The sequence below is a fragment of the Athene noctua genome, chromosome Z (assembly GCF_965140245.1).
Source record: "Athene noctua chromosome Z, bAthNoc1.hap1.1, whole genome shotgun sequence".
NCBI lineage: Eukaryota > Metazoa > Chordata > Aves > Strigiformes > Strigidae > Athene > Athene noctua.
Genome location: NC_134077.1, coordinates 12,259,480 through 12,280,773, shown reverse-complemented (window position 1 = coordinate 12,280,773; position 21,294 = coordinate 12,259,480). Strand labels below are relative to the sequence as shown.

The window sequence follows — 21,294 nt, the reverse complement described above, 5'->3', positions numbered from 1 at the left end:
ATAGGAACGCAGAGCAGCCTTGTTTGCAATGCAGGGTGCAGGCTCCTGCAAAAGAGGTGGTTTTACACTCTTGTTCCTTTTGCAGCCAGACAAGCCCCTGCCTGGAAGGTGCTTTAACCAAACAACAGAGTGGCTCAGCTGATGTTCTGCAGAAAAGCAAGACAGACCCAAGGAGGAGCTCCAACCCTTGCACAGGGCCTGGACAGCTGTGCCTGTCCTTCCCTCCAGCACGTCCAGGGCAGGAGGCTGCAGCTCATGGTGGGTCTCACACCCTGGGAGAACAACCAGGAAATGAGCACCCCATGCAAGGGCAGCCCTTTTCCCTGCGGGAGAAGATCTCAGAGTGACAAACCAAAGGTGCTGGCCCAGGGTGAGGGCAGGAGGCCGGCAGCACCTGGACAGGAAAGAGGTGCACTCTCACCACTCTCCTTTCCTGAGGTGAGAGTCGCAGCAAATAGAGGAAAGCAGATAAGGAAAGCTATCCCTGCTGGCTGCTTGATGGGGTAATGGCCCGGCTAGGCAAGGGGTCAGCATGAATTATGTTTCCTGGCAGCATGAGGCTGTGCCTTTTAAAGGGATATCCGCTGGGTAGCATAGGACAACAGGGCTTATTGCACATCATGGAGGGGCACAAAACAGGGGACAGGACTAGATCATGACTTTGGGCATCCCCAGGAAATCCAGCCCGTTTTGGTGACAGTGATGAGACACATCCTGCTGCTCTGCTCTTTGTGTTGGAGAAAATACAGCAAGCCAAGAGGAAACTTCCTGAACACTTTAGGAAGTGGTTGCCTACTGCATTAATATTTGCTAGGTTTTGCTAGTTTATACAGCTGTCCCTCAGGCAGGTGTTCAGCAGCTGATAATAGAAAATGCAACAAGTACACAGGGCAAGACCTGGAGAAGACTCTGATAACTAATAATGCATGCATGTGTGGTCACACGCTTGTATGCATCCTCAGATAGTGTCACAAACCAGGAAGCAGGCTCCATGAAGAGGTAAAAGACCTTGTGGCTTTCCCAGGTGCCAGGCAGGTAACATGCTGGCTGTGGAAGGAACATGCCAGTGACATATGTCTATTGCTGTGCACTTGAAGAGGATGGTGAGTTTGGACTGAGCTTGAGACATGGAGGTTCCCTGTGCATTGCAAGGAAGTGATAGGGACGAGGGAATTAAGCCCAAACCATGTGCATTATTGCTCCCAGCCCCCCACAGCCACAGAGGACATCCTTACACTGGCCATACCCACCCTGGACCCGAGCCCTAGCAGAGCCTCCTTGCACGAACTGGGAAGGGAAACCCCCACATCTCCCAGTGCCTGTGCCCGCCCACAAGGACCAAGCGCACCCATCCATCTTGTCAAACTGCTTTAATATTTGGACATGAAGACAGGACAGAGCCAGTCAGGCTGTGAACAGACAAGATGCCCCTGAGCCACGGAATAGGGCTGCAGGGTTTCCCTTCTCAATGGATGTGTGGATTTGGCCAAGACGCAGTTTAGCTGATGATGTCCTGAGCATGCCAGTGGGGTGCATGTGGAGGGTAGAAAGAGGGATGGGGACTCCCTAGTGCAGCTCAGAGGTTGTTCAGCTCCAACAAAGTCTGGTCCAGGACCTGATGGATGCCCACGTTCTCCTCTTTGGCACTGGCCAGACTCTCTGTGAATACAAGGGATGCCCAGCCACACACACAGACACAGCCCAAGCATACCCAGGTGCAGCCAGACCCACGCACACCACACCAAGCACAGAAACACACACAGATGGACGTTTCAGTATGGCAACAGTCCCCAGAGGAGCAGGGCCCACACAAGCAGCCCTGTCACTGGCAGGAATGAGCCCAGCTGCTCTGGGACCTTCCAGGACAGCCAGGCTGGTCACTGGGGGCAGGCAGTCCCTGCTTTTCAGCATTTCCAACCTGCCATGGTGCCCCACTGCCCATGGCTGGGCCCTCCACAGCAACGGTAGCAGTGGTGGGTACCATTCCCATTCCTTGGCCAGCCACCAAGGGCCATCCTGCCCTGGGGCACCATCACCCGCTGAGGGCACATGCAAAAACCCTCAGCCAGCAAAAGAGGAGAGCCAGTGCCTGCTGCATGACCCAGCAGTGCTCTGTGAAGAAAAGGAGTGAGACAGCAGCCCAGGAGGGTGGGCAAGGAGGACAGCAGAGAGAAGGAGCAGTGCTAACCAGGCTGCAGGGATGGGTTCTGCCACGCAGCCTCCTCTGGTGTCCGCTTCCAAATGACACTCTCATTCCCTCTAGAGACGAGGATGGGATGAGAGCTCTGCCCACCCAGCCCCATCTTCTAGCTCTCCCTCCTGGGCTCTTCCCTGTTCCCTGACCCAGATTTGGGGGAGCAGGTGCTGCTGGGTCCCCAGATCATATTCTAGCCCTCCCAGCACCCTGCAGGAACCCTGCTCTGAAAGGATCATCCCCGCGCAGTCTGGGGTGACCAGAGCAAGGACGAAGAGTCTGGCCACTAACTGGGACAAGGGGAGGAAGGCAGCAATACAAACCACTGCACCCCTCCCCAGCAGGGCCAGGCTCATGCCAGGTGACAGCCATCACTGCATGGGCATCCCAGGACATCACAAAACCCCTCATTCCTCTCCCAAGAAAAACCGATCAGCTCCAGAGGGGCTCCTTGTGCCCCCCAAGCAGGGTGGTTACCCCCAGGGGGATAAACCAAGGCTCCACACCCTGCCTAGTCCTGGCAGGGACCAGGTAGGGGCTCCCAGCCCTGAGCCAGCCTGGCCAAAATGGAGCAGGGTGGCTGGGCTGGGGCCAGGAGCAATGGGCACCTCAGTTGTTAAGTTCGGTAAGGATGACCCGCAGCTCATTAGTGAGAACGCGGTTTTTCTCGGCCTCCTGCCGGGAACGCTCTAGAGAAAACAGAGACGTCAGCACAGCAGAGAGAAGAGAGAGAAAGGCAAGTTAGTGAAAAGAGACATCATTCCCCAAAGCCCTCGTTGGAAATCCCGTAGCAGCAGGGGCAAGTTGACTGGCAGGAGAAGGCAGCCGGTCCTGGGGCACAGATGGGGCTGAGGGTCTATCGGTTTGGGAACTGGGTTCTGAGGCAGGGTAGGATGCTGAGGAAGGAGGAGGAGGAGGAGGAATCAGGGACCCATTTAGGGATCACTGCTGAAGTGTAGGTCAGCCCCTTCATCGAGGGAGTGCGATGCAGGAGAGATGCCAGGGCTGAGGTCATTGCTTGCGGGCAGTGTCTGGGAGCAGGGATGAGAAATGGATGGGACCAGATCTAACCTGGTATTTCAGGCCAAAAGAGTCATGGAGAAGATGGCACAAGATGAGGAAAGCTGTGTATGAGAGCCAGGGGGTGGGGGGGGCCATCCCCCAGGCCAAGGCACAAAGGGCCCTGTCCTGCTCAGCCTGGCAGTGTGGGAGCCACCCGGGGCTCAGCCATGGCTGCTAGCTGCCTGCAGTCACCTCCTACCTGCCAGCACCCATGTGAGACAGGCAGGAGGGACAGAGCAGCATGAAAAACACAAAAGAGAAACCAAGGAAAGAAAATGCTTTATTGACAACAACAATTCAGTAACACAGAGGGACAGAACATAAAAGAAAAGTCATGAAATGCAAACTGAAGAGCGATGTGCAGAGGACAGGAGGGAGGGCAGGGGTAAGGGGAGCCAGGGGTCTCGGGGCTGCCTGCCTGCCTGCATGGGAAAGGGCTGCCTGCACAGCCAGACCCAATGCTCTATCCCCTGGGTCTGAGCTTTGGCAGTGGAGGTGCTGCTTCCCCTGTGCGGGTTGTCCCCCACCCTGGGCCCCACAGGCAGCACGGGGGAGCTTTGCTGGGGGGATGTGGGGAGCATGTGGGCCCCCAACCCCAGAACTGCAGCGTCCCCGGTGCTTCTGCTGCTGGGAAGCCAAGGAAGGGGCTGCTGGAGGGAAGAGCTCCTGGGCACAGCCCTGTTCCCCATCAGGCAATGCTGGGGCACGGACCTGCAACCACATGGGCACTGTCCGCCCCGCTTGTTGGGTTCCCTGCCCTGCCAAACACCCCTAAACACCTACACCTCGTATCCCCACAAAGAGGGGTATTGCAGAAATACCCCAGGCCGGCTCCTGTCCCAAGGGAGCTGACAGACAGGCACATGCTAGGAAGGACAGAGGTGGACAGAGTGGGCAGGAGAGCAATAGGATGGATGGGCAGGCAAGTGGGTGAACTGGGGAAGGGAAAGGCAGGCACGGGGCTGCAGTGCTGGTGCCCTTTGAGCGGCTCAGAGGGAGGTGATGTCGTTAAGTGCATTGTCCAGCTCCTCACTGATGGCTTTGTACTTCATCTTCTGTGCATACACTTCGTCTGCAAGCAGGGGGTGGGCAGGAGGGCAAACGGTGGAGCAGGGTGGGGAGTGGGCAGCAGAGAAAGAGAGTGGCTGTGAGCGGGGGGCTGAGGGTGGCGGGAGCGTGTGGGCACAGGCAGCATGGATGCAGCCTTATTCCCCACCCAAGGGCAGAGTCCAGATGCCAGCAGCTCTGCGCTCCCATACCAGACACCACGGCATCCAGCCTCCCCCCTCTCAGGATCCCTGCCCACCCCCTCACCCCACCCAAGCCCTGTCCAACCCTACCAGGGGCATGCTGTGGCCAGCACTGCCCAGCAAAGAGGGACACATTGCCAGTGGGGACATTTTACCTTCTAGATCATCGATGGTTTTCTCCAGCTTCGCCACAGATCTCTCTGCAAACTCTGCCCGGGTCTCAGCCTGTGGGAGCACAGTGGGGTGAGGGTGAGCTGCAGGGCTTGAAGAGGATAGTGCAGGCTGTACCGCACCCCAAATCTGCCCCATCTGCATCTCTAGTACCTTTCGCCATGAGCCCTTCCCTGGGAAAGGCAAGGGACAAGGGCCCCATGGACCCCCACATCCTAAACCAGAGCAGGCTGATGGGTGAGCAATTGCATTGTGCGTCATTTTTTTTTTTTCCCTCCAGTTTTATTTCTTTCTCTTTTTGTTACATCTCTTTTCATTACTATTATTACTAATTGTTATTGTTGTTATTCTATTTTATTTTAGTTATTGAACTGTCCTTAACCCACAAGATTTACTGGTTTTTTTCCTGTTTTCCTCCTCATCCCACTGGGCAGAGAGGAGTGAGCGAGCAGCTGCGTGGTGTTCAATTGCTGGTCAAAACCCACATTGGATGGCAAACTTGTGCCTGCAGCAATGCCGCGCCAGCCCTGCACCCCTTACCTCCTTCAGTTTTTCCCCTAGAAGCTTGATTTCCTCCTCATACTTGTCCTCCTTGGTGGAATACTGCAGAAACAGAGACAAGCACCTGTAAGCCCAAGGGGACGCCTCCATCCGTCCTTCACCCCATCAGGAGACCCCAGCACCCCCACAGCCCACGTACTGCCCAGCCCCAGCAGCCCTGCTCGGTCCTACCTTGTCAGCCTGGGCCTCCAGGGACTTCAAGTTGTTGGTGACAATTTTCAGCTCCTCCTCTAGGTCACCACATTTACTACATCCCAAGCAGGGGCCGCCAGGAGGGGGAGCAGGGCCCGGGGTGGGCAGGAGAGAGGGGGAGCAGAAAGAGCAGGTGCGGGAAAGGAGGAAAGAAAGAGAGAAAACAAGTTGAGAGAGGAGAAAACAGTGCAGGTGGAGAAGGAGCAGAGCCACTGCGAGCGGGAGCTGCTGGGACACATCCATTCATCTATTTCTCGTGCTTCCCTGCACGGACATTCCGTGCATCACCACTGGCCGGGCTCCCGCCGGCCCCACTGACAAGGAGAGCAGGCATGGAGGGATGGCGGAGCATGCCCAGCCGGTGCCCACCAGAGAAAGAGGTGAAGGGAGGTCAGTGGTGGAGGCAGCAGTGCACAGAGGAGAGAGGTGGCTCGCATGGCTCAAGAGACAGCGACAGAGAGAGGGGGCCTGCTGCGCATCGCCCCACGCCCCTGCCCCAGTACCTCTTCCTCTGAGGCAGTGAGGGATTTGAGAGACTGGTCCATGATCCGCAGCTCTTCTTCCAACTGTTTCACTCGGCTGGGGTGGAAGAGGGGCACCCCGGCGGGGGACAGCAGAGAACAGGGTCAAGGATGTGCTGCTGGTGGGCTGGCATCCCCCTGCCCCCAGCCTGTGAGCCCAGGGACCATCCTGACAGCAGACTCTGCTGCTCCCAGGGAGGGACATCCCCATCCCCATGCGGACATCCCCATCCCCATGGCTGCCAAGGATTTGGGGCAAGGAATGCGTGGCACCCCTGCGTGCTGCCCACCAGGAGCTCTGCTCACCTCTCTGCCACCTCTGCTCTCTCCTCTGAGCGCTCCAGCTCTCCCTCAAGGACGACCAGTTTGCGGGCGACCTGTTGATGGCAGCAAGAGGCCCGTGTCATCCCCATGCTTACCCTGGCTGGGTGCACAGGGCTGTAAGGAGATGGCCCTGGGTGCTGCTGAGGTGTCAGGATGGGGGAAGGGGCGCACACACCTCCTCGTATTTGCGGTCGGCCTCCTCAGCAATGTGTTTTGCCTCTTTCAGCTGCATTTCCTGGAGCTCCATCTTCTCCTCATCTTTCATGGCCCTGTTTTCGATGACCTTCATGCCTCTGAGGAAAGCGCAAGCCAGTTGATGTTAATGCCATGGGCCAAGGTGGCACCCGTTCCTCCTGCCTGCCCACTGTACCCTAACCCCACCATCGTCCAGCTCCAGAGACACGGGACATCACCTGGGAATGCTGGCACTTGCTGACCACCGCACACAGTAGGGTCACATCAGTGGTACCCCAAGGATGGTCCTGCACACAATTACAGCAGTGGAGCTGGCTCCAGGGCCATATTCCAGAGCGAGGAGATATGGCTATGGTACCTCTCAACCAGGCAAGTCCTGAACCCATAATTTGGCAAGGAAAATGTGCACAGCCCAAGACGAGCCAGCAAGAACCTCCACAAAAGCAGCCTGACAGGCCAGAAATGCTAGAAAACATCCCGTGGCAAAGCTTTTTTGCATTCAGGGATAATGCTCACAAGCAGGGGTCACCAAACCCCCATGAACCGCCGCAGCAGATAGTCCTGCAGACTCTTCTCCTCTCACTTGGATGCTATTGCTCAAACTGGTCTTTGCCAATGGAGGGAAGAGATCACACAACTGTGAGGAATGCTGTGACACGTCCGGGCACTCCCATACAACATGACTGCCCTCACCTGCACAGCTCCTGCTTGGGAAACTGCTTGCCATAAGAATGGGGCAACACACTTTACAGGACTGGTTTTTTTGAATGAGGCTGGTTTGATCTCAAAAGCTGACCTTTCTTTCCAGGCACATATGTCATCTCCTGGGCTTTTGATCAGCCCTTGAGTGTAGGAAGCTGTTCTGGGACAGAAAACAGGCTCCAAGCACCCTCTGACTTTGGCTATGGCCTGATATTTGTATAAACACCAGATCAAATTGTTCAGGATTTTATGGGTGCCCTGGAAATTTCAAAGCCATTTTAAGAATGTCTGCATCTGGGGGACTTCTCTGTGTCGTGCCTTTGCTCTCTTCCTTTCGGGTCTGCAAGAGGGCAGCAAGGAAGGCACACAGCAAGATCACTACCCAGGACTTCAGGAGAGCAGACTTTGGCCTCTTCAGGGATCTGCTTGGCAGAGTACCATGGGGTAAAGCCCTGGAGGGAAGAGGGGCCCAAGAAAGCTGGTTAATATTCAAGGATCACCTCCTCTGAGCTGGGAAGCAATACATTCTAATAAAAGAGAAAGTCAGGCAAAAACACCAGGATGCCTGCATGGGTGAACAAGGAGCTCCTGGACAAGCTTAGACACAAAAGAGAAGCCTAGAGAGGGTGGAAGCAAGGGCAGGTAGCCTGGGAGGAATACAGAGAAACTGACTGGGTAGCCAGGGATCAGGTTAGGAAGGCTAAAGCCCTGATGGAATAAAATCTGGCCAGGGACATCAAGAGACAACAAGAAAGGGTTCTATAATTACGCTGGTGATAAAAGGAAGACTAGGAAAAATGTAGGCCCTCTCTGGAAGGAAAAGGGACATTTGGTCACCTGGAATATGGAGGAGGCTGAGATACTCAACTTTTTGCCTCAGTGTTCACCAGGAATGGCTCCAGCCAAACTGCCCAAGTTGCAGAAGGCAAAGGTTGGGACTGGGAGAATGAAGAACTGCCCACTGTTGGAGAAGATCAGGTTTGAGACCACCTAAGAAACCTGAAGGTGCACAAGTCCATGGGACCTGATGAGATGCATTATACATCCTGAGGGAACTGGTGGATGAAGTGTCTAAGCCACTATCCATTATATTTGAGAAGTCATGGCAGTCTGGTGAAGTTCCCAATGACTGGAAAAGGGGAAACATAACACCCATTTTTAAAAAGGGGAAAAAGGAAGAGCTGGGGAACAACAGGCCAGTCAGTCTCATCTCTGTGCCTGGTAAGGTCATGGATCAAATCCTCCTGGAAAATATGCTAGGGCACATGGAAAATAAGGAGGGGATTGGTGACAGTCTACATGGCTTCACTAAAGGCAAATCGTGCCTGATGAATTTGGTGGCCTTCTACCATGGGATTACAGTGCCGATGGATAAGGAAAGAGCAACTGATGTCATCTACCTGGACCTGTGCAAAGCATTTGACACTGTCCTGCACGACATCCTTGTCTCTAAAATGGAGAGACGTGGATTTAACTGATGGACCACTCAGTGGATAAGGAATTGGCTGGATGGTGGTGGTCAACAGGTCGATGTCTGAGTGGAGAGCAGTGACAAGTGGTGTTCATCAGGGGTTAAGTGTTGGGACCGACATCTTTGTTGGTGACTTGGACAGTGGGATCGAGTGCACCCTCAGCAAGTTTGCCGATGACACCAAGCTGTGTGGTGTGGTTGACACGCTGGAGGGAAGGGATGTGCCATCCAGAGGGACCTGGACAGGCTGGAGAGGTGGGCCTGTGAAAACCTCATGAAGTTCAGCAAAGTCCTGCACAGGGGCCAGGGCAATCCCAAGCACAAATACAGCCTGTGTGATGAGTGGATTGAGAGCAGCCCCGTGAGCCAGCAATGTATGCTTGCAGCCCAGAAAGCCAACTACATCTTGGGCTGCATCAAGAGAAGCGTGACCAGCAGGTCGAGAGAGGGGATTCTCCCCCTCTGCTCTGCTCTCGTGAGACCCCACCTGCAGTGCTGTGTCCAGCTCTGGGGCTCTCAGTGTAAGAAAGACATGGACCTGCTTGAGTGGGTCCAGAGGAGGCCATGGAGATGACCAGGGGGCTGGAGCACCCCCCCTGTGAGGACAGGCTGAGAGAGTTGGGGTTGTTCAGCCTGGAGAAGAGAAGGCTCCGGGGAGATCTTATAGCGGCTTCCAGCACTTAAAGGGGCTACAGGAAAGGTGGGGAGGGTCTGTTTATCAGGGAGTGTAGGGATAGAACAAAAAATAATGGTTTTAAACTGAAAGAGGGTAGATTTAGATTAGATATTAGGAAGAAATTCTTTACTGTGTGAGGGTGGTGAGACACTGGCACAGGTTTCCCAGAGAAGCTGTGGCTGCCCCCTCCCTGGCAGTGTTCAAGGCCAGGCTGGACGGGGCTTTGAGCAACCTGGGCTAGTGGAAGGTGACCCTGCCCATGGCAGGGGGGTTGGAACTAGATGATGTCTATTCCAACCCAAACCATTCCATGATTCTATGAAAACCAACACAAACCCCATAATGTCACTTCAGAAGGACCCCATGGCAATACCAAGGGGGCTGGCTGCCTGTAATCAATAAAGATCTGATACCACCGCCACTGTCCCTTCCCTTCCCACCTCTCGCTTTCATCAGCTGCCTTCTCAGCTTCCTCCAGCTTCTGCAGAGCAGTGGCCAGGCGCTCCTGGGCTCGGTCCAGCTCCTCCTCCACCAGCTGGATACGGCGATTCAGAGAAGCCACCTCAGCCTCAGCCTGTGGGAGCAGAAACCCCTCAGTCATTCCATGTCTCATATATATATATATATATTTGTGTATTTTTAAAAAAGGATTTTCAGTGGTTACTTCTGCATTCGTTATTCAGAACACATCTTGGCACTATGCAACAAGCCAGTGCTCACTGGAATGGAGTGCCTGACCATTCATCCCCTTGCCTTTCTACAGGGACGAGTTTTCTCCATCCCTACCACCTTATTTGACATTGGCCCCTCCTAGTCAAGCAACCCCAGCCCACCACGTGCAGCCCCTCCACTGTGTCCTCGCACCTCTGGCTCCCACCCCGGGGAGGGACAAGGGGCATTTGCTGGGGTAGGGTGGCTGTAGCAGCCATGCAGTCACGGGGATGGTATTTGGGGTTTGCAGAGCAGTGAGTAAAGGAGGAGGAATGCCCTGTGCAGCTTCGCTCCCGAAAAGGAGATCAGAGCTGCTTGTGGATTTCCTGTTTACGGAGGCAGCAGAGCAAGCCGGGAGCTTCTCCTGCGGGAACCCCCTCGGCCCCGTGCCTGAAGCCAAGCGCAGGCCATTCCCCCCCCGCCCCCCCCCAGCTGATGTTCAGCACAGTGACAAGGGTAATGGAGCAAGTTGCCCTTGGCAGGCTGGTGCCTGGCCAAGCTGTGGCTGCCAGGCCCCACCAGACAGGGGCTCCCCACTTTCCCAGGCTCCCCATGTGTGGAGCTGGAGGCTCGGACCGGCCAGGAGCGGTGACCCTGGCTCCCCGCCAGCCCTCTGACGCCTGGCCTCGCACGCCTTCCATGTGGTAAAGGCTCCAGCTCCATCGCCACCGCCAGGAAACACTGCCTTGGCAGCTCCTGGCCCTGCTCCCCACCGGGGGGACTGTGGGGAAGACAAACCCCGGGTGCAAAGGGATGGGTGGGGTGAGACCTCACCTCAGGGCACAGCCCTGTGCACCAAGAGGCAGGGAGGCATGCTCCAACTTTTGGGATAATGTCTCCTGCTTATTAGCAGGCATGAGCAGGCCTGGCCAGTTGCAGCGCCCGGCCCCCTCTGGCCTTGCGCTCCAGCGCCTGGAATGCCCCGGGGGACATCTGCCAAGCAGGACGACCGTGGGAGCAGCGAGGGGCTGTCACCCTGCACGGCCCCGCTGAGCACGCACAGTCCCCCGCGGTTAATCAGCAGGGTGAGGATGGGCGCAGCCCGCACCCCTCCGAGCAGAGCAGCCTGGCAGCATCCCAGGAGGGTGGTCGCTGTCACAACAGCCACCTCCGTCCTGTTAACACCCTTTTTCCGGGCTCAGTGAGGGTTTGCCCCTAGCCAGACTGCCCAATGGGGAGCTGGGGCAGGCCCCTGCAGGGTGATGCTCTGTCTGTGGCATCTGCCTCACCTTGCTGGGAGCTTTCCTCCCAGGGAATCACCCCCAAAGTGGGTCAGAGCTGCCTGGATGGACACTTGGGAACATGAGCTCTCCAGGAGCTCCCAGTGACTGGAGAACCCGATCTGCAGCTGCAGGAAGGGGCCATTTCCTCCACATACAGCCCAAGTGACAACAACCCGGGTACCGCACCCAGCTCTGCCACTCCTGATATGGTGAGGATGTCAAAGAAGTGGGCATAGGAAAAAGAAATAAAAACAAAAACCAGCCCCAACAACGATAAAAAAAGCCAAACAGGGAACAAGCTGCAGCTTGGAAATGCCGTCCCACTGCCAGAGTGGAAATTTTAGCCTGTGGCAGCATGAAGGGGTGGCTTGTCCCCATGGACAGGCTGGAGAGCCAAAGGCTCTGTGACTGCTGCGGCCCGGACCGCAGAGCCCGCTGGAAGCCAGACAAGAGCCTGGGCGTGGGATTTTCAGCCGTGCACACCGCCGGCCTCCCTCCGAAGGAGGGGATCCTTTCCCAGGATCTGCCCAGCCCCACGCAGAGCCAAGGCAGAGCTGGCCGCTGACGGCTGCCCGGTGCCCCCCCCTCAAGCCGGGGTAGCCGCGGCGAGTCCCCGGCGCACGGAGCATCCCTCGCAAGACCCACGGAGGAAGCAGCTGGAGGAGGCAGCCCGGAGGCCGGGACGCTGCCCGAAGCCCCGTGCCCCGGAGGGGGGGGGCTCTCGCCAGCTGCCGCGGCACTTGCATGGCAGCACGCTCCAGCTCCCCCCCCCGCGTACCCTCCACAGCGCTCCGACCGGCGCGGGGGGTACAGCCAGCCCGGCTACAGGGGCAGGGAGAGGTGGGGGGGGGGATTGGGGGAGGCGGCCGGCGCCAACCCGCGGGGCGGGGGGAGGATGCCGGCGACGGGGCCGGAGCTGGTGGGGCATCCCGGGGAGCTGCCGGGGCTCCCCCCGCCCCAAGGCGCCGTGCCCCCCGCCCCCGGCCGGCCCTTACCCGCTCCCGGGCCTGCCGCTCGGCATCGGCCTCCCGCTGCAGGTGCTCGGCGCGCTCCTCCGCCTCGTCGGCCACCTGCTGCAGGCTCTGGATCTTCTTCTTGACGGCGTCAATGGAGCTGATGCCGGCCATGGCGGGGGGCTGGCGGCGGGGAGGCCGCGCCGCCGAGAGCCCTTTGTGGGATCCGCCCGGCTCGGGCAGGAAGCGCTCAGGCAGCGGCCGCTCCCGCCGCCCGCCCTGCCTCCATCCCTTCCTGCTCCTCCTCCTCCTGCTGCCACCGACCGACCTGCGCCGCCGCTCCCCCCCCCGGGCAGCGCACACAGACCCCCGGGCAGGGTGCGCGGTGCCCACCCCCGGCAGGGACAGTCCCCCGCAGCAGGAGGGGTGCACGCTCCTCCCCCCGGTCCTCCCCAGGCAGGGGTCACTGTCCCTAACTCCCCTCCCCAGCAAAGTGGGTACTGGGCAAGGCACGCTGTCCCCCCCGCGCCGAGCAGGGGCCATGGTGCCCTCCCAGGCAGGGCAGCACAGGACTCATGGGCAGGGCACACGGAGCCCCCAGGCAGGGCACACAGTGCCCCCCGGGATAAGGGACACAGCTCCCCTCCACCCCCTGCCAAGGCAGGGCACACAGTCCCCTCCCTGGTCAGGGTACACGGTGCCCCCCAGGCGGGGGTGCACAGCCCCACCGAAATCCTCCAGAGTGATGGAGGGGGGCCCCGGGAGTCCATTTCCCTGGGGAAAAGGCAGGTCCAGTGAGTCTGGGAGCACCAGAGCCTGGCCCCTGTGAGTCCCCACGGGGAACACAAGCAGTGTATCCATAGAGATCCATGGGGCCCACGGAGCCCCCCTGCACCCCCCTGCTGCCCTAGGGGGAGGCCAGTCACCCAGCTCCTGGCTCCGCACCCTGGCCGGGGCACATGCCCTGATCCATCAGGAGGGGCTGGTGCTGGCAGCACTCAATCCTCCCTTAAGGAGCTCTGACAGCTCGTGGGCAACCTCAGCTGCACTTCACACCTCCCAACAGGGACACTAATTCCCAGGCTGACACCACTGGCTGCCCTTGGCTCCAGGGCCAGGGGTCCTGGGGGGGAACCCAGCCACAGTGCTGGCTGCACCCTGCAGCCCCACGTCCCCCTGCCAGGCGGTGGATGATGTGGCACTATGGGTCCCCTGGGAGCACATGGTCTTGAGCTTGGTCTTGACTGATCCTGCCCTGCTCCCAGCCCAACACCTGGGTGCCAAGAGTGCTCCCAAGCTGGCACACGGGGCCCAGAGCAGAAACGGGGGTCCCTGGCAGCAATGGGGCCAGGGTGAGCTGGCTGCAGGCAGGCGGGGGGCAGGTTGGGGGGCAGCTACCCTCGTCCCACAGTGGCCAGGCTGGGTGCCTCCTGCTCTGGCCCCACCCAGGGATGCAGTCACTTCCCAGCAGAGCCCCGTTCCCTCCCACCCGCTCGGGGAATCGCCAAATAAGTGCAAAGTCTCGGCCAGGGAGAACAACCGGGGCGGGAACTTGGGGAGAAGCTTTCGGGATCATGGCCTGGGAACAGCGGAGTTTCCCTGGGTCCCGCTGGTGTGGCTGGGGACAGGCCACCAGGTGGGGATGTGGGGGACTGGAGAGGGCCACTCTGGCTAAACCTGGTGTCCTGGCTGCACCATGTCCAGCAGCCCCTTGCCCACATCCTGCCCGGGGCACCGCAGGCTGTCCCTCCTGGAGACAAGAGGTGATGGGGCTGCGGTGCCCTTGCAGAGCTGCTGGGAAGGGGCTGCCAGCACCATGGGGCTGCCCATCAGGGGTCGGGTGCTCCCTGGTCTGTGCCACCATCTATCCCCCCTCCAAGTGCCCAGATGGTTGCATTCACACCCCTTAGTGCAGCCCCTTCATGCACTGCCACCCCATGCCAGTGGTAGGGCAGTGCCAGGGCGGGGAGAGATTTATTCTTTTAAGGTATTTGTTGACATTTTTGCTGAGAGCAGGAGCCTGCTCAGGTCACTGTGATGGGCCCTGATCTGGCTGAGGGATGGGAACACACTGTGCTCTCAGGAACATGCTGTCCTGGCACCCAAGGGGAGCACTTGTGTCCCTGGGGAGAAGGGCAGCTGGGCTCTGGGGGTCTACCCTGCTCTTCCTCCACTGCAGCCAGGAGCTGCACTGCTCCTTGTCCCAGGGAGGAGGTGACACCAGCCCTGGCACTTAGTGCTGTCAGCACATGCAGGTCCCTGGCAGAGGGACCTGGTACATCACAGAACCCTGCACACAGCGCAGCCTGTCCAGGCTTTGGCACAGACCTGGGGTGGCTGTGCTGGTGATGGGCTCCCAGGCCTGTCCACAGCACCCACTGCAGCCAGCCTGCCCTCCCTGATGCTGCTCCTTCACCACGGCCCCCGCTCCAGCCCTTCCCTGGCAGGGTCGATGGCTCCCATCCATCCTGTCTGCTGGGATGGGACTCTCTGTGTCGAAGCCTGCAGACTTGCCAAGCTGCTGTGGACCAAGAGTGGTGTAACACACCCTCCCCACCCAGGACAGCATCGCATGGCCTGCTGCCAGGGGCAAACGACTCCACACACCATGGCTGACATCTGCCCAGTGCTACTGTTTGCTCCTTCCTCTGAGCCCCACACTGGGGATGTCCCATCCACGATCAGCCAGGCCCTATACTGAGTTTGCCCCATCCTGCACCAGTCAGACCAACGTGAACACCACTACACACAGCAACCACCCTGCTCAGGAAGACATGCCTACCCCACGCCAGGATAAATGTGCATTTCCAGAGGATTTTCAATGTTTTAACTACTTGGTTTAGTATCTTATTAAAACGGGGCAGGTCCGCAGGGTCAGCAAACAAGGCTGGGGAACTGCCTGGCCATGCCCCGGGGGCTCAAGGCCGCCCCAGAGACTTGTGCTGCCACTGCTCGTCCTTGTCTGCTCACCCCTGTCCTTGGCGGCCACCTCAAAGATTTGACGCATCTCCCCCATTTAGCTCCATAAACCAGCTGGGATTGAATTTTTTGTTCTCAATCCTAAAAAGCCTGGCCATGCCAGGCTGGCCGTGCTCCAGCCAGCTCCCCTTTAGCTTCTCCTCCAGTTTCCAGGGTTGGTTTTCATCAAAGAAGGATTGGCTATCAAAAGGAGGATTTATTTATAGGGTGTCAAATACCCTGTGTGGCACTGCAGGTCGTTATACCCTGTTCCTGAGTGTCTCCGTGGCCGCACACAGCTGTTCCACCCTTCATCCTGGCCGGGCACAAGCCAATTTCAACACCTTCCTAACATCTCCCCAGTGGGATCCATTTTCCAGGAGAAGCATCAGTCATGGCACTAAATAAAACTCTTTTTGGCCTTGCCCTTCCCAGGGTGCAGGGTGGCACATTGCACCCCAAAATGACTGAGTTCCCCTCAGCATCCCAAGCATCCTTCCTTGCAGCCAGCACTTGGCAGCTGGCCATGGCAAGAGCTTTATCCACTTCTCTTTTTCCCTTTCCTGCCATGGTTTTGCAAGTGCCACTTAGTTTTTCCTACAAGCACTGCGGAGGTGCATGCCCGGGGACCAGTGACAATGGAACCCCGTTAGCTCTGGGGAGACGGGTAGGCAGCTGTCCATAAGGCTCCAGGTGGGACCAGTGACCCGAGAGGTGCCCACTGCAGCTGGCCCTGGCCCTGCACCCCGAGCAGGATCCGTCTGGCCCTGCCCTGCATCTCTGCCTGGTCTGTCAGCATCGCAAGAATGGGATCCTGACAGCCTTCCCAAGGATGCTTTCCATATAAGACCCCCCTCTTCCTTATCCCCCCCCCTTACCCCCCCCTCCTTGCCCCGCCCCCCGCCTCCTTACCCCTCCCACCTCCTTACCCCCCCCACCTCCTTACCCCCCCCCCCCGCCTCCTTACCGCCCCCCCCCCCCGAGATCCAGCACCCACTCATGGGAGGGGTTGCTGGCGTGCCTACATACGTCTGTAGCTTTCTTCTCTGCCTGCTCCAGCTTCTCCTGGGCCTCCTTGACGGACTCAGAGTACTTCTCCACCTCATCCTCTGTGCCCTTCAGTTTCTTTTGTAGGCCCTGCTGTTCCTCCTCCAGCTGGGGAAGGGACAGAGGACAGGTGTCAGGGGGGATGGCAGTGTCCCCAGGGCTGGGGGTGGACTGCCACCCTCCTCCTGGGGACACCCAAGCTGGGGGCACAGCAGGAACACACAGACATGCTCCCTCTGTCAGTTTTGGGTCCACATGTCCTCAGGGAGCCCTTGGACCCCAGGGCCAGAGCACTCCCCAGCAACCTCCACTGGGGGTAAGGGGGTGGTGGGCTCCCTCCCTCTATAGGGAACACGAGAGAGCCCAACCTGGGGACACAGCTATGGGGGACAGCAAGAAGGTCCCCATCTCTGTGTGGCTGCAGTGGGAGTATGCTGTCCCCAAGGATCTCCTTGTCAGAGGCATAGGGAAGTGGCACCGGGGTGTCCCACTGAAGTACGACATGTTTGGGGGGACTGATGTAGTGGTCAGAAGAAACAAGCTAGCGTGCCTGTCCCTCTGGACAGCCACCCAGCAGGGTGAGGTGCCCAGGTACAGGCACACAGGGAGGGTGAGGTCCCTGGAAGTGAGGACCCAGTGGGGTGAGGTCTCAAGGACTGGGCATCCCTGGAGCTGTGACCCACACCCAGAGGGACAAGGTCCTCAGGGCAGGACACCCTTAGGACAGGGTCCCCAGGCTGGACACCCAGTGTCAGGAAGTCTCAGGGGCTGGGCTCACCTAGCCCCCCCCCCCCCCCTCCCCCCCCCCCCAGTGTGGGCAAGTCCCCAGAACTAGGCACCCCTAGGGCAGAGGGGCCCCGGGCTGGATACCCAGCAGGAGGGGTTCCCCAAGGCTGGACACCCCTAGTGTGGAGGGTCCCCAGGCTGGGGACAGGACGGGGTCCCCGGGGCTCGTGACCCTTAAGGCAGGGGTCCCCGGGAAATGCCGGGAGAGCCCGTGGGACACCCACCTGCTTGCAGCGGTCCTCCGCCTGTTTCTTGTCGGCCTCCGCCTGCTCAGCGCGGTCGATGGCGTTCTCCTTGTCCAGTTTCAGCATCTGCATCTTCTTCTTGATGGCTTCCATGGTGGCGGCGGGTCGCGGAGCGGCGGCGGGTCGCGGGGCGACGGCGGCGGCGGCGGCGGCGGAGGCGGCTGGAGCACCGGGAGGAGGCAGGAGCACCGGGGACTGCGGGATCACCGGCACTGCGCCCCCCGCTCCGCCGCGCCGCTTAAGAGCCGGGGAGGGGCCGCGCCGGGCGGGGGCTGACCCGGCAACTCCCCTGCCGCCCGTCAGCACCTTTTACGGACAGGCTCGCCACCGGCCGCCGCACCGAGCGGGGCGGGGGGGGGGGCTGGGGGGGCGGCACCCCCGCGGGCACCCCCGCAGCCCCGGCGCCGGGCACCCACGGGGGCACCGGGCGAGGGACACCCAGGGGTACTGCACTAGGGGCACCCCGGTGGCAGTGCGAGAGCGGCACACGGGGTACTCGGGTGACGCCGGGCGAGCGACGCCCCGGGGCAATGCTCTAGGGGTGCCCCGGGCGAGGGACATCCCTATGCGAGGGACACCCCGGGGCACAGCTCTAGGGGTTACCCCTGGGGGGACTGTGAAAGGGACACTGCAGGGCACGGCGATAGGGGTACCCTTGGTGTCACCGCGCAAGAGACACGTTGTGCGATAGACACCCTGGGGCACTGTGGAAGGACAGCGGGGTGGCCCCGTGGCAGTGAGTGAGGTACACCCCAGTGGTGCTGCCCGAGGTGTATCCCAGTGGCACTGGACTAGGGACACCCCAGTGGCACTGTGCTATGGACATCCCAGGGCACTGCATTAGGGGCACCCTGGTGGCCCTGGGTGAGGGAGACCCCGGTGGCACTGGATTAGGGACAGCCCTGTGCTAGGAACACCCCAGACCACTGCCTTAGGGGCATTTCTGGTGGCACTTCTCCAGTGGCACTGGGCTGGGGGGGAACCCCTATGGCCTCTCACCACTGTGGGGAACATACCGTGTCTGGCCCTGGACTTGGGGACTGCATGGGCTGGTGTCGTGCCATTACTGTGCCCCAGGGACATGACCAGTCACCCACCCCCAGGGCTTGAGACCTGCCTCTGCTCCAGCCAGGGCTGTCCCCATGCTGGAGGCACTGCCCTGGGCACACCCCATGCCCTGTCACTGCACCCGAGGCCTGAGGGACCCTGCTTGCTAGTGCTGGCTTGGGGGCACCTCAGGGGCTGGCACTGATGTCCTGGGGACACTCTCAGGCTGTGTTGCACTCCGGGATGCCCACGGCCTGTGACTGCAGCTGGGGACACCAGTAAGATATGATTGCAATCAGGGACATCACAGGCTGGGACTGCAGAGACACCCACAGGCCGTGATTACACTCAGGAGCACCCACAGGCTATGGTTGCACTCCGGGACCCTGTGGGCTGGCACTGCCCATTTGGGAAGAATTCCCCAGGAGAGAAGCAAGCAGACCCCCCTGACCTCTCCATCCAGCTCCTGCATCACAGTGGGGCAGGAGGGGCCTAGCTCCATGCAGGATCCCTGGCACCCACTTCCCTACTGCCTTGTACCCTGGTGCCACTGTCCCTGACACCTACAGGGACACCTGGCACATGCGCAGCCCCTAGGATGGCATTTCAGGGTGACACAGGTTGCACGGGCAGCCCACCACCCCTCTCCATCTTTCTGCTCTAAATGAACTGTATTCCACAGGCAAAAAAATGCAAACCCTTCAGATCCCGTCTCCTCCAAAAATAACCCGGGCTTTAATAATGCTCGTAAATGCTTCTGGCGCATTCCCAGCTGCAGGGTGGGCTCTGGGCCGGGGGGGCTGGAAAGAGCCAGCAAAGGGGTCACAGGAGCCGTGCGGCACGTGGGAAGGCTGGGATGAGACCAGGACACCGGGGGGGGTGTGCAGGCTCCCCCGGCCCATCGCCCCAGGGCTGCATCCAGCCCTTGCCTGCCGCAGCCTTTTGGCACCAGTGTTCCAAGCAGAGAGGAGCAAAAAGTTTTTGAGAGCTGGAGGAAGTGGCTTTCTAGGAGCCCTCAGCCCCTGGCTGTGGGGGGCATAGGAGGGACAGGAGCAGCCAAGGACTGGGGCTGATAGTGCCGTGGGGAAAGCGGCAGAAGAGCTGTTACTGGACTCTGGAGAGCAGCTATTAATACTGACAAATTAGGCACATATTTGGACAAGGAAAGTCAGTAACCACCAGCCCACGGCTTCTGAGGGGAGGGGTAAAATCCATCTCACGTCATTCCTGGATGAGGATGGATAGTTTTCTGCAAGATGCTTTGGCCTGGAGCAAATTCATGGGCTCAGTGCACGGGGGAAAGATGATGCTGTGCATGGTGTAAGTGGCCAGGTAGTTGCCCTGGAGCCAGGCAGGGCTTAAGCCCTCAGATGCCTCCCCGAAGGATGCAGTTTTCCCTTGCTGCCCACTACCCTTTGCTCCAGACATCACAGCCACATCCAGCTGGCCCAGCTGGGCCCATCCTGGTGCCCAGGCCCACAAGTCTGCCCTCAAGGCCATTCTCTGAGGTGATCTCTGGGACAAGGGTGTGCAGAGGGGTGTAGGTGCACATCCTTCCCATTACTGCCCCATGCCCAGCTCTGCCTTGGGCTAAGGTCTCCAAGGATCGGGATCTCCCTGCACTCCTGGGAAAGCCCTGTCCTGCCATTTAATGGGAACTTCTCAGGTGCAACCCATGCTGCATCCTCCCATCCTGTCCCTGGGCTCCCTGAGAAGCTGGGCTGTGGCTTCCCTCTCTGCCTCCAGTTTAGCTGGATTTAGGTCCCTTTGGAGGCACTGGTGCCTCATGGCTGTGGCATCCCACTGCCAAATCTCCATGTGTGCTTGACCAAGCCTGCCTGCCAAAATAACCCCCCACTCCGGCGGGCGAGATTTAAGGGATTGAGGTGAATCTCACCCCATGTCCCTCCCCTGGTGTTGGTGCCACCACCTTTTGTCTGTACCCAGCCGGGAGGACACAGCAGTGGGTGCACTTGCAGCCCTGTGCCAGGGGTGCTGGATCTCCCTTGGCCCGGGGATGCCGGGATGAGGCTGGGGCCGCTGCCACACCGTGCCAGCTCACTGTCCTTGGTGGCTGCTCAGAGGGGCCCTGTGCCCAGCCAGTACCTGGGTGAGAGCCTGGTGCCGGGTCAGGCGGGTGCAGATTGTCAGGGGACAGCTGGGAGGACTGGGATGCCTGCGAGAGCCACAAATCCACCCTGGAGCCTGGCCAGGGGTGAGCGTCCCAGGGGGGCAGCCCCTCCGCACCCCCGGGGACGCGCCCGCGGGGGCCTGGGGTCACTGGCCGGGATGCTGCAGGATGCTGCCCTCGCCGCTCGTGTTGCTGGCTGCTTGCGCTGCCGGGGACGGCTCCAGGAGGCAGGGGACATGTGCCAGCGTCCCCGCTCCTCCCCGCAGCATCCTGCTCGCCCCGCCGCCTCTCAGGCCCCCCAAACCCATGCCCCCCACACCCCCGCTGAGTGACGGGGTGGGAACAGGTGGGGACACGCTCGGGGCAGCTGCTGCCCCCTCAGGTCGGCCCTAGGGGGCTATTTTGGGGCGTGAGCTCAGCGCCGGCAGCCGGGAGGGCTCCGGCCACATTCCCGGACTCAGAGCGCGCCAAGGGCGGCCGCTTCCCCACCGGTGCGCCACCAGTGACCTGGGGGTCCCCCACCTGCACCCCTGTAGCACCCTACACAGGGGTATTTTCTGCTGGCAGCAGGATGGGGCCAGGGACTCAGCTGCATACCCCCCCCCACCCAGTCCAAATCCCTCAGCAAAATTCCCAGGGCGCCTCCCGAGGTGGTGGCCCCCCCGGCAGCACCTGCGAAGGCCAGCTCATGGCTGGCAGGGGGGGTCGGGCCTGCCGGGTGCCTGGGACTGGACGTGCCTCAAATATTTTCCGTGCTGTATAAGCACCCACGCTACGCTCCCACACGCCTGATGGGAAGGCAGGCGCCCACTGACTGCCCCCCCCCCGCCCACCAGCCCTCCCTTTCTCATGGACGGTCTTGCTGATAACCAGG

At 59.9% G+C, this 21,294-nt stretch overlaps 1 protein-coding gene across 16 annotated transcripts; it reads right to left on the bottom strand.

The window, feature by feature from the left end:
* Nucleotides 1-1,355: 1,355 nt before the first annotated feature.
* On the bottom strand, nt 1,356-17,466 carry TPM2 (tropomyosin 2). 16 transcript variants are annotated; one of them, XM_074933145.1, is made up of 9 exons: nt 17,149-17,466; nt 16,194-16,393; nt 9,760-9,893; nt 6,451-6,568; nt 6,258-6,328; nt 5,410-5,485; nt 5,218-5,280; nt 4,662-4,731; nt 1,356-1,659 (listed from the first exon to the last, which is right to left on the bottom strand). In XM_074933145.1, exons 1-9 carry the CDS (start codon nt 17,333-17,335, stop codon nt 1,577-1,579), a joined length of 1,002 nt encoding a protein of 333 aa, XP_074789246.1. In that variant the 5' UTR covers nt 17,336-17,466; the 3' UTR covers nt 1,356-1,576. The 16 variants fall into 16 exon arrangements, with proteins under 16 accessions (XP_074789246.1, XP_074789248.1, XP_074789250.1 ...); XM_074933147.1 differs by lacking the exon at nt 5,410-5,485 and adding an exon at nt 5,934-6,009 and having other exon boundaries at nt 16,194-16,319; nt 17,222-17,466; XM_074933149.1 differs by having other exon boundaries at nt 16,194-16,319; nt 17,222-17,466.
* Nucleotides 17,467-21,294: the final 3,828 nt, after the last annotated feature.